At 34.5% G+C, this 14413-nt stretch overlaps 1 protein-coding gene across 14 annotated transcripts in view; it reads left to right on the top strand.

Moving 5' to 3' along the window:
- The window catches only part of SSBP2 (single stranded DNA binding protein 2), a 279795-nt gene that overhangs the window by 88827 nt on the left and 176555 nt on the right, over positions 1–14413 (top strand). For all 14 annotated transcript variants that reach the window (XM_026498689.4, XM_057307371.1, XM_057307379.1 and 11 more), the window contains one exon: positions 11862–11946. In XM_026498689.4, coding sequence (XP_026354474.1) covers positions 11862–11946 — 85 coding nt within the window. The remainder of the gene's footprint in view (positions 1–11861; positions 11947–14413) is intronic.

Here is a 14413-nt window from a genome sequence, read left to right as displayed (position 1 = left end):
ATCTATCCCACTCTTACGTCCCACTACTGGCAACCACTGATCCTTTTACTGTCTCCATAGTTTTGCCTTTTCCAGAATCATTTACTTGTAATCATACAGTATGTAGCCTTTTCATATTGACTTCTTTCACTTAGCAATATGCATTTAAAGTTTCTCCATGTCTTTTCATGGCTTGGCAGCTCATTTCTTTTTAGTGCTGAATTCTATTCCACTGTCTGGATATACCATGGTTTATTTATACATTCACCTACTGAAGGACATTTTTGTTGCTTCCAAGTTTTGGCAGTTATGAAAAAAGCTGATATGAACATCCATGTGTTTTAAGTTTTGTGGTCAATGTAAGGTCTTTGTCTGGATTCATGTTTTTGCATGTAGATGTCTGGTTGTTCTGGTACCATTTATGGAAGAGACTGTCTTTGCTCTATTGCATTGCCTTTGCTCCTTTGTCAAAGATTGATTGACTATATATGTGGGTCTTTTCTGGCTCTCTATTTTGTTCCACTGTTGCATGGTTTATTTTTTCACCAAAACCACACTGTCTTAATTACTATAGCTTTATAATAAGTCTTAAAGTTGGGGGCACCTGAGTGGCTCAGTCGGTTAAGCGCCTGCCTTCAGCTCAGGTTATGATCCCAGGGCCCTGGTATCAAGCCCCACATTGGGCTCTCCGCCTAGCAGGGAGCCTGCATCTCTCTCTCCCTCTCCCTCTGCCTGCTGCTTCCCCTGCTTGTGCTCTCACTCTCTCTGTCAAATAAATAAATAAAATCTTAAAAAAAAAATAAGTCTTAACATTGGATGGTTATCAGCCCTCCAACTTTGTTCTTCTTCTTTAATATTGTGTTGACTATTCTGGGTCTTTTCCTTCTCCATATAAACTTTAGAATCAGTTGTTGATATCCACAAAAAAACTTATTGGGATTTTGATTGGGATTGCATGGAATCTATAAATCAAGTTGGGAAGAACGGACATCTTGAGATGCCTGACATTTTTAATCCTTAACTCTTTAGAGCTTTGCTTTATCATATGCGGTCTAGGTTAGGGATTCAGGATTATAATAATGGTTACTTTTTTTTTTTTTTAACCTGGGAAACTGTTAATGTTGTTAAGGTCCAGATGAATAGGATAATATGTATTTTTCTAGAGCTTACTGCTTGCTCATTTGGTCAAACACAAGGTCCCTTTTGGATGGACCAGTTGCAATTTTGCGACTTCTTCTCACTTCTGTTTTTTATAGAATATTAGAATGTTTAAGCTTCTTCATCAAATATTTACAAAATGCAAAACTATGCCACCCTCAAGGAAATAAATATGGAAAGAGAAACAATTAATAGTAATAGTATTATAACTGAGGTATATACTAGTTTTAATAGCAATTCAGGAGGAATGCTTATATCAGCTTGTGGGATTTAGGAAAGGCTTTATAGAAAAAATGAGTCTGAGCTGAGCTGGAAGTTGAGTGAATGAAGGATATTTTGGTCAAGGAATAGTTAGTATGAAGTCTCAGAAGGAATGATCATGAATCTAAGAAATGACTGGTAGCTTGGATCAGGTGAACTGTAGGTGCAGTACTATGAAGTGATAGAATATAAGGATAAAGACAAAGGCAGGGGCCGAATTATGAAGTCCTGAAGTACATCAAGGGTTTTGGATTAAAGCACGAAGATTTTAAACACTGTACTTGACATGATTAGATTTGTGCTTTTAGGCATTCACTTGGCATCAACATAGAGATGGACTGAAGAGGGTTGAGAACAGTGATAGCGTCTAGTTACAAGGCAAGTGTAATTGTCCTGTTGAATGGTGATCATAAACAGTAAGTAGAATATTTGGGATGTGAAGGAGGAGTTTTCTAGGTTTTAGATTTGGGATGAACAGTGATGTCATTGACTGAAAGAGCAACAAGCTTTGGGGAAAAGACCATAATTTATCTTGGACAGGTTAAATTTTGAGATGCCTCAGTGACATTCAGATAGAGATGCCCTAATACAAGGTCGGAGATCTGGGTCTGTACCTCTAAGACAGGTCCACAATGGTTCGGAAGTTATTAACACAGACCATACCATTGGAAAAGAGTGTTTATAGACTCAACTGCCCAATGTAACAAGTAAGAGCAGGGCCTGGGGTTGGAATCCCGAGGAAAGGCAACATTTCAGCCTGGGTGGATGAAGAGCAGCCTCAAAGGAAAATAATTGGAGAGGAAGAAGAGTAATCAGGAGAGAATAATGTATGGGAACCAGGTAGGATATTTAATGTAGAAATTAAATTCTGCAGCAACTGTAAGTAAAAGGACCCAGAGATTTTCCTGAATTGAGAGGGAAGGTGAACTTTGCTGGTCCTGAGGATGAGTTTTGGTGGAGGGGTGAAAGTGAGATTTAGAAGGCTGCTCTAATTCATTTTTCCACCTCAAGAGTTACTAGGAGTAGCTGAAGTGTGTGGTGCTACATGGAGTAGTTTCAGGATTAACAAGAGAACAGGACCTAACATCTTTCTATCTTTCTTTCTTTCTTTTCTTTCTTTTCTTTCTTTCTTGTTCATATATTTATTTGACAGAGAAAGAGAGCACAGGAGCTGGGAGCAGAGGAGAGGGAGAAGCAGACTCCCGCTGAGCAGGGAGCCCAATGCGGGACTTGATCCCAGGACTCTGGGATCATGAGCTAAGCCGAGGGCAGACGCTTAACCAACTGAGCCACCCAGGCACCCCACATTTTTCTTTTTAAAATAGAATAAAATTGAGCATGTATATAGATTGGGATGAAAAGAATGGGGAGGTTGAAGATGTATGAGAGAGAAATAAACATGTCCGAAAGTACAGAGAAAGTGCAGGGAAATTGAGAGGTGGAGGCCTTGGAGAGGAGGGGGGAGTTTCTCCCTTTAGTATGGATAGAGGAAAGTGTGTGATTTTATTTTCTGGAAGTTTTTCCTTGTTTCTAATGTGATTTCCTTTATCATTTCTTTTTTTCTTTCCCAGTTTGCACCCTGCCCAGTGCTATAGTATTTCCCATGCCTCCCATGTTCGTTACCTTTACCCATATCAAATTCCCTTTGAAAATGTATTTCCTGTTTGTTTTCTTGAATGAAAGTTCCCAATGCTTCCATGAATTTCAGAAATAGAAATGCCGAGAAACTTCTTTCTCCTGAAATTAATGTCCTTTTCAATTTGGGTAATTTAAAAATAAACACGTCTTAAAATCTTCCCATTTAATGTTTTAATGGCAGAAATTATGCTTTATTCTTACTTAATTTTATATGTAGAACAGCTTTTGAAATAACTTTGGGCCCATGTACTTATATCCTGAAATTAAATATATGTGACGCTGCAGAGAAAATAAACTAATAACGAAGATTATCATGAGAATTCAGTTTCTTTCACCGGGAATGGGAAGTCAAATCTTACAGTACACCAGCACTCTAATGATTTTAGAGTCTAATGGATGACATCAGGTATAGCTAAGAATAACCAAATACCCATGCGGAAACAATAGCAGTGAATTAGTCAACTGGCTCACTAAAATGGTATAATAGTTATTATTGGAAGACTGGTTCTTACTCACCTTGTATGTCTTGCCTATAATAGGCATTGCATAACTATTTATTTGAATTAAGTTAAAATAGGGTGGGGGGAATGGGTTAAATAGGTGATGGGGATTAAGGAATGCACTTATGTTGAGCACCAGGTGATGTATGGAAGTGTTAAATCACTATATTGTGCACCTGAAACTAATATTACACTGTATGTTAACTAACTGGAATTTAAATAAAAACTTAAAAAAAAGTTAAACAGCAGTATAAGACAATGCAAATGTTAGCGAGAGAGAAAACAAAGAATAGAGATGGTTAAGTTATAAAGAAAAATCAAAATGTGTCTGGAAGAGAAGGAAAAGAAGGAAAAAATAGAAAAATTTGGTGGTGAGCAGACATTGTAAATAACATGGAATTTTCCACTAAGTATGAAGGATTAGAGAGGAAGCTGAGGCAAATTTTCTCCATTAATAGGAAGGCTTCTTTTTTCCTTGCCATATTAGTTATGAGAATTTTTTAGAGTATCTTTATTTTTCTTTTAAAAGTATTTTAAAAGAAAATACTTTTTTAAAAGAAAAAAAAAGTCTTTTTGCATATACCATCTCTTTTATCTGTACAAAGCTTGTAAAATATATAACATATTCTCTCTTTTTACACAAAGAAACTAATGAAAAAAACCTACTTTCTCAAGGTCAGATTTAGAATTAGAGTTGAAATTTCCTGACTTGTAACCAGTGCTCATCTCAATAACAGATGATATTTCTTCAATACAGAGCAGAATTTAGTGGCCCACTATTAATAAGACATTAATTACAGTTCCCTTTTGAACATCCTGAGTGGCTAATTCTAGACAGTAGATATAAATGGGACTCAGAAAAGTTGTCTCTTCTGAGTCTGGTCTATATTGAGGCATTCATGCATCACTGGCAGGTGCATAAGGGGTGAGGGGGTGCTTGCCATAGGATACTCAGGAAATGAGTTGGAATATGAGGGTCAAAGGTAGGATAACAAAGTGTTTGCTGTCTTATCTAGGACAGGTGTCTACTACACTTATAACAGCCGATGCTGCTTGGACTGCCAGAGCTGCATAAACTTGCCCATAATCAGCATGCGCCATCTTGAAATGAGAACTCTTTTTTTTTTTTTTTTTTAAGATTTTATTTATTTATTCGACAGAGATAGAGACAGCCAGCGAGAGAGGGAACACAAGCAGGGGGAGTGGGAGAGGAAGAAGCAGGCTCATAGCGGAGGAGCCTGATGTGGGGCTCGATCCCACAACGCCGGGATCACGCCCTGAGCTGAAGGCAGACGCTTAACCGCTGTGCCACCCAGGCGCCCCTGAAATGAGAACTCTTAATACCATACTCACAATAGAGGTAAAATAATGAAAGAATAAAAAGTTCAAGCCCAGCTCTGCTACTAACCAATTGTGTCCCCTAGGCAAATTATTTAAACTCTTTAAGCTTCAGCTCCCTCCTCGATCAAACAGGCATAATAATGGGAGGATTAAATGCTGAATATATGATGCTTAGTATATGATGCTTGAATTTAGCACATAAGCTATTTTAAAAAAATTTTTTATTATGTTATGTTAGTCACCATACAGTAGCACATCCTTAGTTTTTGATGTAGTGTTCCATGATTCATTGTTTGCATATAACACCCAGTGCACCATGCAATATGTGCCCTCCTTAATACCCATCATCGGCCTATCCCAATCCCCCACCTCCCTCCCCTCTGAAGCCCTCAGTTTGTTTCCCAGAGTCCATAGTCTCTCATGGTTCATTCCCCCTTCTGTTTACCCCCCCTTCATTCTTCCCTTCCTTCTCCTACTGATCTCCCTGCTATTTCTTATGTTCCATAAATGAGTGAAACCATATGATAATCGTCTTTCTCTGCTTGACTTATTTCACTTAGCATAATCTCCTCTAGTCCCGTCCATGTTGCTGCAAATGTTGGGTAATCGTTCTTTCTGATGGCTGAGTAATATTCCATTGTATATATGGACCACATCTTCCTAATCCATTCGTCTGTTAAAGGGCATCTCGGCTCCTTCCACAATTTACCTATTGTGGACAATGCTGCTGTGAATATTGGGAGCTCATAAGCTATTTTAATGATACTTTAAAATGTGAATTTATCATGAATCCAAGAGTATTATGAGAATTTTATGATAGTGGGACAAAATGTAATGCTTATATTTTATAAATTATTAAATAACGTTAAGGGATAAGACAAGTACATGTATTTGGAAGTTTTAAGATGATGAGCAAGTACATGTACATTTTTATGTAAAATCCTCCTTAGTGTTATGAATAGGTAGTTTCCTTCAGTATAGATTATGGGTAAGATTCATTGAAAATATTTTTTTGGGCCAAAGAGAAATAACTTCTTTAGCTATTAACGATTCGAAATTATAGTAACATAGCTTGTCTCCCTGTGTTTTTTCTTTTTTTCTTCTTTTTAAAATTTTTATTTTCACACAGTCCTGAATGTGGCCAGTGGCTTAAGGTTATATAATTATGTTAGCATCCCATCTCTGGACACCTCTGGAATATTTATTCACCCTTTTAGACTTTTCTGACAACCATTTTGCTTTCCTTATTCCCTAGAGATATTGACAGCCAGTGAAATCATTCTCACTCATATTGTAGAAGAAAAGCAGTGTTTGGATGCAAATCCTCAACTTGGAAATCTTGTGTTTTCCTTAGATTTACGTGGGGAAAATGTTAATAAATGGCACAAGAACAAAGATTTTAATACTTGGCAGGTTTTGATTCCCATGTTTAGTTTAAATTAAATTTGTTTAAATTAAATTAAATTAAATTAAATTAATTTATTTGAGAGAGAGAAAGAGAGAGCAAGTCGGGGGGGGAGCAGAGGGAAAGGGACAAGCAGACTCTGAGCTAAGAGCATGGAGCCCCGTGCGGGACTCGATCTCAAGACCCTGAGATCATGACCTGAGCTAAAATCAAGAGTCGGATGCTTAACTGACTGAGCCACCCAGGCACCCCTCCAACTATTTTATTTGTGAAATACATATTTTTCACATCTTTCTGCTTAGGAACAAAGAGACTGTGTAAATCTAAACCATTACTCATGATGATAAATCCACCACGTTTCAAGGATAATACTTTGATAGCAAGCTTAATAGGTGTAGAGGTGAGAGCAAATGAGAAGCTCCTTAGCCACTAGCATTTCCACTTGTACAGAGAGGAAGTCCGTTATCTGTGGAATTCCAGAATTTTCTGCCCTTGGCCCTCATGGGAATCAGGGAACAAGTTCAGTGGGTCATCAAAAAAGCTTAATAAAGAAGTCAAATGAAATTCCTCCAGCTAAGAGCAAATTAAGTATTGCTATGAATCTTACCTACTTAAAAAGCCTAATTTCTCCTCTAAGACATAGGTCCACATTTTCATATGATAAATGTCATGTCATCATAGTATCAGCCAAAAGCATTTGCTTAGTCCTTTTTTTCTTTTTCTTTTTTAAAGATTTTATTTATGTATCTGATAGAAAGAGACAGCGAGAGAGGGAACACAGGCAAGGGGAGTGTGAGAGGGAGAAGCAGGCTTCCCACGGAGCAGGGAGCCCGATGCGGGGCTCAGTCCCAGGACCCTGGGATCCTGACCTGAGCTGAAGGCAGATGTTTAATGGCTGAGTCACCCAGGCACCCCTGCCGAGTCTTAATAATATATGAGATGAACTTCTACATAGAGTTGTATTTAGATGCTTTAGGAAATTGAGTTGAAATTTTGAATTTAACTCATCACTAGTTTTGGATCCATAGTCACATACATGCCATGGATTAGATATATATTTTTTTCTTATGCAGGATATGACGTAGCATATTGCATAGATTATGCATTAATATATACTTAAAATATTAGTAGAAGAAAATAATAGTTTAAAATTTTAATTTATCAAGGGTTTATAGAGGTCTTTAACCTTGTTATTTTCTAAATTAGCTAAGTGATTTGTCTACTCTCCTGCAAAGCCAAGCATGGATTAATTGCAGAATGTGAACTCATGTTTTGGTCATAGTGCAGCTTTGTTGTTGTTGTTATGATATAACTATTTTTTTTTCAAATATTAGGATGGTATTGTAGCAGTTCCAATATACTGTATGAGTCAAATAACTAGTGCAAAACATAGTTTGGATTTTCTACGAAAAGATAAACTTTTGAATTATTTTTCCTCTCTGTGATCACATCATGGGTAAAAACATACAGATACTTATAAAATAGATGAAATGTGTTTAACATGAATATCATAGCACTAAAAATAAATTTTTTAATTTTTATACTTTGAATTTTTTAATATATTTCAGATTATTTTTGACTTAATTATGAAACTCTCCTAATGAGTAGGATTTTTTAAATTGAAAATTTGCCTTATTTTTATGATGAGTATTCTTTATTATTAGTATCTCATAGCTTTCTGGTGGCTACCTTACCTGTATGGTCTTTGAGATTATGAATACACAGAAAAGAATCAACATTTGTTTTAGTCACTGTAAAATGGTACCTAGAACAGGGCTGGCCAGGGGTAATTTTTTTTTTTCTCAATTTTTTTCAAATTGTGGCAAAATGCACAAGACATAAAATTCATAACCCACTTGATGCAGACATAAAATTCACCATCTTAACTATTTTTAAGTGTATATTTCAGTGTTATTAAATACATTCATAATGTGCAACCATCACCACCATCCATCTCCGTAACTCTTGTAAAACTGAAACTCTATATCCATTAAACAATAACTCCCTATTCCCTGCCCTTCCAGCCACTGTCAACCATTACTCTGTTTTCTTTCTTCATGATTTTTGAGTACTTGTATAAGTAGAATCATATAGTATTTGTCTTTTAGAGACTAGCTTATTTCACTTAGCATAATGTCCTCATGGTTAATCCATGTTGTAGCATATGTTAGAATTTCCTTCCTTTTAAAGGCTGAATAATTTTCCACTGCACTTATATACTGCATTGTCTTATCCATCCATGGACACTGGGATTACTTCCATGTTTTAACTATTGTGAATAATGCTGCTATGAACCTGGGTATATGAATATCTCTTGAGATTTTCAATTCTTTTGGGTATAAACCCAGAAATGGAAATGCTCGATCAGATGGTTAAATCAATTCCTAAGTATTTACTCTTTTTGATGCACTTGTAAGTGGAATTGTTTTCTTAATTTTTCTTTTTGCTAGTTCATTGTTAGTTTATAGAAACACAACTCATTTTTGTATATTGATTTTATATCCAGCAACTTTACTGAATCCATTTCTTTGGTTCTAACATTTTTTTGGTGGAGTCTTTAGTAATTTCAGTCTTCTTTCTCTCTCTCTCTCTTTTTAGTTCATTTAGCTCTAAAGGTTTTTCAAGTTTATTGATCTTTTCGAAGAACCAACTTTTGGTTTTATTAATTTTCTCTGTTGTTTTCCTTTTCTCTATTTCATTGATCTCTGTTCTAATCTTTATTATCTCCTTCTACTAACTTTGGGTTTAATTTGTTCTTTTCTAGTTCCTTAAGTTTTAAAGTTAGGTTGTTGATGTAAGATTTATCTTGTTTTTTAAATATATTTATAGCTTTAAATTTCCCCCTAGTGTTGCTTTTGCTATGTCCCATAAGTTTTCGTATTTGTGTTTTCATGTCATCTCTAAGTATTTTTTAATTTCCCTTGTGATTCTTTTTTGATCCATTGGGAATTTGTGCTAATTTCACAAATTTGTGACTTTTTTAGTTTTCCCTCTGTTATTCATCTCTAACTTCATCCCATTGTGGTGAGAGAAGATATTTTGTATGACACCTATCTTTCCAAATCAACTGAGACTTAATGTATGCTCTAACTTATGGCCTATCCTGGAAAATGCTTCAATTACACTTGAGAAAAAGGTCTATACTTGTTGCTGGGTGGAGTGTTCTGCATATATCTATTAAGTCTAGTTAGTTTATTGTGTTGTTTAATCCCCGTTTCCTTGTTTATCTTCTGTCTGGTTGTTTTATTCAGTATTAAGAGTGGAGTATTAATGTCTGTAACTATTATTGTAAAACTGTGTATTTCTCCCTTTGGGAAATGTCTTCAAAGGGTATATTTCTTTATCTTTATTCAAGGAGATCATGCATAAGTAATGTAGAATTGTCAGAAATATACCATATATGAAGTTATCCCATTTTAGTTATCCCATTTTAGTAAATTGTTTTATTATCCCTCATCTTGATCTTGTAAACTTTTGGCCTCCAATTATCCATAAAGGGAAACCAAAAAATAGAAATAGAATAACATTACTGTTCCAGGATAAATACTTAATTTAATTATATATCTATGTATAATCATTTATTTATAGTTATTTAATAACTTTTAGGCTATAGTCTAATAATAAATTAATAGTTTTCTCCCGGTCCGCTTTGTAAGACAGCATTTTAAAAGTAATAATGTAATAATTTTCAAGAAGGATCTTACAACATTTGTTAGGAAATTAGTGAATAAGAAGAGATATTAAGGTGTTTGTTATAATACTGCACATAATATTCTCTGATTAAACTTAGTACAATTTAAAGACTACCATTAAAAAATTTTGGTTTTAAGAGCTTTGAAGTTCCTGAAGAACATGAAAATAGAATAATTGCAATATACTATAATTCATAACCCACTTGATGCAGGTAGAAAACTTTTAGCTGTATCTTTGTATATCTGTAATTCTTAAGTCCAAAAAGGGACATAGGAAGCCCAAGTACAACTTTTAATTGATTTCCTTCTCCTGAAAGAATTGAAGTTTACTCGTATTATTTTTCTTTGTTGTTTTCTTTATTTTCCTTGCTTATTACAGAAACTTAAAAGGAAATTAAATGCCAATATTCAATCATTCATATTTTTCACCTTTGAAGATAATCTTATTTTACTGAACTACTTGTGTCATAAGGCCTACAGAATGTTTTCACTTTACTGGGGAGAGGGAGATTCAGACTGAGTCTTTAAGGGTCAAACCAAAGAGGCCAGGTTTAATTCACTGAGGTTTTTGTTTTTGTTTTTAAGATTTTTATTTATATACTTGATAGAGAGCAAGCAGGAGAGCACAAGTAGGGGGAGCAGCAGAGGGAGAGGGAGAAGCAGACTCGCTGCTGAGCAGGGAGCCCGATGCGGGGCTCGATCCCAGGACTCTGGGATCTCGACCTGAGCCAAAGGCAGACGCTTAGCCCACTGAGCCACCCAGGCATCCCATAGTTTACCGAGGTTTTATTGTACCATTGTTACCTGTGCCCTTGGTACAATGACCTGACCTAACAATATGTATGCATATTAAGCTTTTATGCAAGCTAATCTTAGTGTTGATTATATTATTGGTAGTATGCTTACTCTCTATGTCAGATGCTCTGTTTATGTTATATAATTTAATTTTCTCAACAACCCCATTTTATAGAGAGGAGGATTGTGTTTCTGATCTGTTTAAGTAACTTGAGCTAGTAATTAATTGGCAGGGCTGGCTTTGTCTGAGATATATCCTGTTCCAAAACCTGTGCTTTTAACTACTTGATTTAGTCTACTTTCCAATTTTTTTAGAATGAAAAATGTATACTAAAAAAAGTTTTCTGTTATCAGTGTAATTGCCTTTGTTTGTTGCCAGTATTTCTAGACATTTGTTTTCCTGATTTTTTAATCATTTGCTTATGCTCATTGTTAATTTTATAGTTGGAAGGATGATCAGAGACATAAGTTTTGTAAGCGGTGTAATTATTTTTTCCAATCAGTTCCACCTTGCTTATCCCCATTGTTCTTGAATAGAAGGGAAAAAAGAGAGAGCATGGACTTTTTGAATTTTCAAAATTACTAACCTATTTTGGTAATTGCAAGAGCAAACAAAAGGATGTTTTAAGAACATATATTTGTTTGAACAATGTGATTTAATGGTCTGGATATTGGTCTGGTAGTTGGACAACAAAATTATCTTGAAAAAAATAATGAACCACTTTATTCCTTAATGGTTAAATTAGGATAATATTTACTATTTTTGTCTTCATGGGAAAGTTGTGAAAATATTATAATTATTTCAATCATGTGTTTAAGTGATGTAAACAGACAATTAAGAATGACAGTTTAAAATTTTTAAAAACTATTTTATCCTTTTAGAAAAAATCTTAGCATTTCTGAAAAAGCTAGATTATACCCTATTATTGCAGGAAGAACCTTGCCTGAATTTAAATCTTTCAAAGAAATATTTGTCTTGAAGAAGAAAACACATTTCATATAAAGAATAATACATGTCTTCTGTTTTTGGAATTGTGATCTCTCATCTGATGTTATATGATTTTCTTAATGTTACCATAATTACTTTTTTAGTGTATTTTGGGATCTCTACTGTGCAGCTCCAGAAAGACGGGAAACATGTGAACATTCAAGTGAAGCAAAAGCCTTCCATGATTATGTGAGTTAATGTATAATTTTACTAAGTTATATTATCAGTTTTCTTTTTAACTGCTCCTCTTGAAAAATGCATTGGACCATCTATTCTTTTCTTTTGGTTTTAAGAAATTGGTTTTTTTTTTCTTGAGAAATAGGGTTATAACTTTAAAAGTGAAATACAAATGAGTGTTTAAGTCTTGTTGAAAGCTTAGGATAAGAGATTAATCCTAAGGCCAAGTTATTAAAGGTTTTTTTTTTTTAAATCTTTAAACATTCCTGATTTGTAAAATTTCAGATTTATAGAAATTAAATAATAATTCCTTATTCCTCTAAAGGAGTCATAAGAATTCTGTAAATGATAAGTTTCTCTTTTTCGCATAAGATTGAAAAAATATGTCATGATATTATAGTTTTCTTTTTTGTACCTTTTGATTACACATCATAAAGCTAAATATATCTGTTACACTGAATTCATTTCTACAAATAAAATTTATTGTGAATTAAAGGAAACACAAGAGAGCAAAAAGATTCTGTGTAAAAATGAAAATTGTATTAAAATTAAAAAAAAATTTTTTTTTAATTCTTAAGGACAGTGGACTGTCCCTGGCTAGGTGATGTATACTGAGCATTTTGTTAGAAGATCTACAAATGTGATTTTAGAAAGTTGATGGTATGAGGAAGTAGAGTTGTAGAAAAAAGGAGGGAAAAAACCAAGATTTTTTAGGGGAAAAATTGCATATAAGATGGTATTGTGAAGGGGCTGGGAAATGCAGAATTGGCATAAAGGAAGGACAGCTTGAGTTTGGGAGGAGGGAAATCCAGTGTCCTTAGTTTGGAGGAAGTGGAAATGGGGCTTGAACCTGAAGTTATTTGATAGTAACTATCTAAAACTTAACCAGGTTGGTAGAAGGGAAACATCATTCTGTGTGAATAGCCTTAAAAACCAGAACCAGGGCTCAAAAGGGAAAAAAAGACCTTATTCTTCCAAAGGACATACTTCAGCCTTAGACTAAAGAGTAGAAATAGCCAGGACAATACAGCCCCAAAAGTAGCACAAGTAAAAGTGTGCAGACAGAAGAGAAGTAAAAGTCTTGGGCATCTGGAGGCACTGTGTAGTACTTTAACCTTGGGCTAAGCTGAGTGAAGTGACTGCTCATGCTTGCCTCATCTGATATTGATTATATTCATAAAGCTTGCTATGCAGTAAACAATAATAGCTCTTGGGGGTAATGTGAGGCATGTAAAGAAAAAGTAGAGAAAAGTCAGATGAAGCAGGGCCCAGGATACAGGATTTATCTGGACAATCTTGTTTTCCATTTTTACTCTTGGGTGATGGCGGAAAGTAGGGCAGAAACCCAACCATGAAGATTATAAGGAATTTGGCTAGAATGGGATACTCCATCTTATCTATATCTTACACCAAAAAGACATGCCGAGGTTTGGCCTCCTAGTCTTGGGAAACGTTTTTTAAACACTAATTTTGACGACTAGGTGGCATTACATAGTGCCAGTGTTCCACTCCAAAGGACCATAATATTTGTGAATCAACATTTTAGGAAATTAATTGTATAAATACTTCTTTATGATTCCATTGTACAGAAAGATGCACCCGGCTGTTTACCATGGAGATCTTATAGGGAATACTGAACTAGTGTAGATTTCTTGGAACCACTAGATAAATCATCGTCATTTTCAGAGCCTCATCATATTCGTCATATACATGTTGCATTCATAAGGCAATTTCAATATTTCAGAGAGTATTCACACTTATTAGCTTTAGAAACCCACTTAAATATTTCAGGTTTTTAAAAAATGAGCTAGAGATATGAGTGAAATTAGAATAGCTTTTCAAGGAAGAATAATCCCTTAGCATGTAATTTGGTCCTAAGATATTGTTGTTTAGAAAAAATTATTTGGATTTTATAGTCCATTATGGATATTAGCACATGCTTTATCATGTGGTTTATAACTTTATCTTAAGTATTAGTTTTAAGAAATTTGATTTATTTTTAGGTAGCATTTTTATTATACCTTTAAGCCAGTTTATTTTCAGTGGTAATATATCTCCAAAATTTTCTTTTAAATGGAGGTTTGTGAAAGGGTTTGACTTACATAATTTCATGTTATAATTGGATTTTTAGAAATACATTTTTTGATAATTTTCATGAGTAGGATTTCCTGACTTCTTAATTGTGACAGTTTCTGAAAATTATCAACATAATTCATGTTTGATGTGTAGATATAAAAGTTTGAACGACTCAGGGAAGAAAATGGGAAACAGGAAAAAATAACAAGATTGTGGTAAAATCCAGAATGTTATATTTCTATATTAGAGTTCATGATGGAACCATTTCTATAATAGTAATCAGTATGTATACCGACTGAATTTTAAGGTAGCTCTCAAGGGAGCATTCTGAAAAATATTTTCTTCAATAGTTTCATCTTTAGAATAAAAAAATACTTGCATATAAAATTCCCATATGTTTAAA

This window comes from Ursus arctos, unplaced genomic scaffold, assembly GCF_023065955.2.
Source record: "Ursus arctos isolate Adak ecotype North America unplaced genomic scaffold, UrsArc2.0 scaffold_5, whole genome shotgun sequence".
NCBI classification, from domain to species: domain Eukaryota; kingdom Metazoa; phylum Chordata; class Mammalia; order Carnivora; family Ursidae; genus Ursus; species Ursus arctos.
This window is presented reverse-complemented; position numbering and strand designations above follow the sequence as displayed.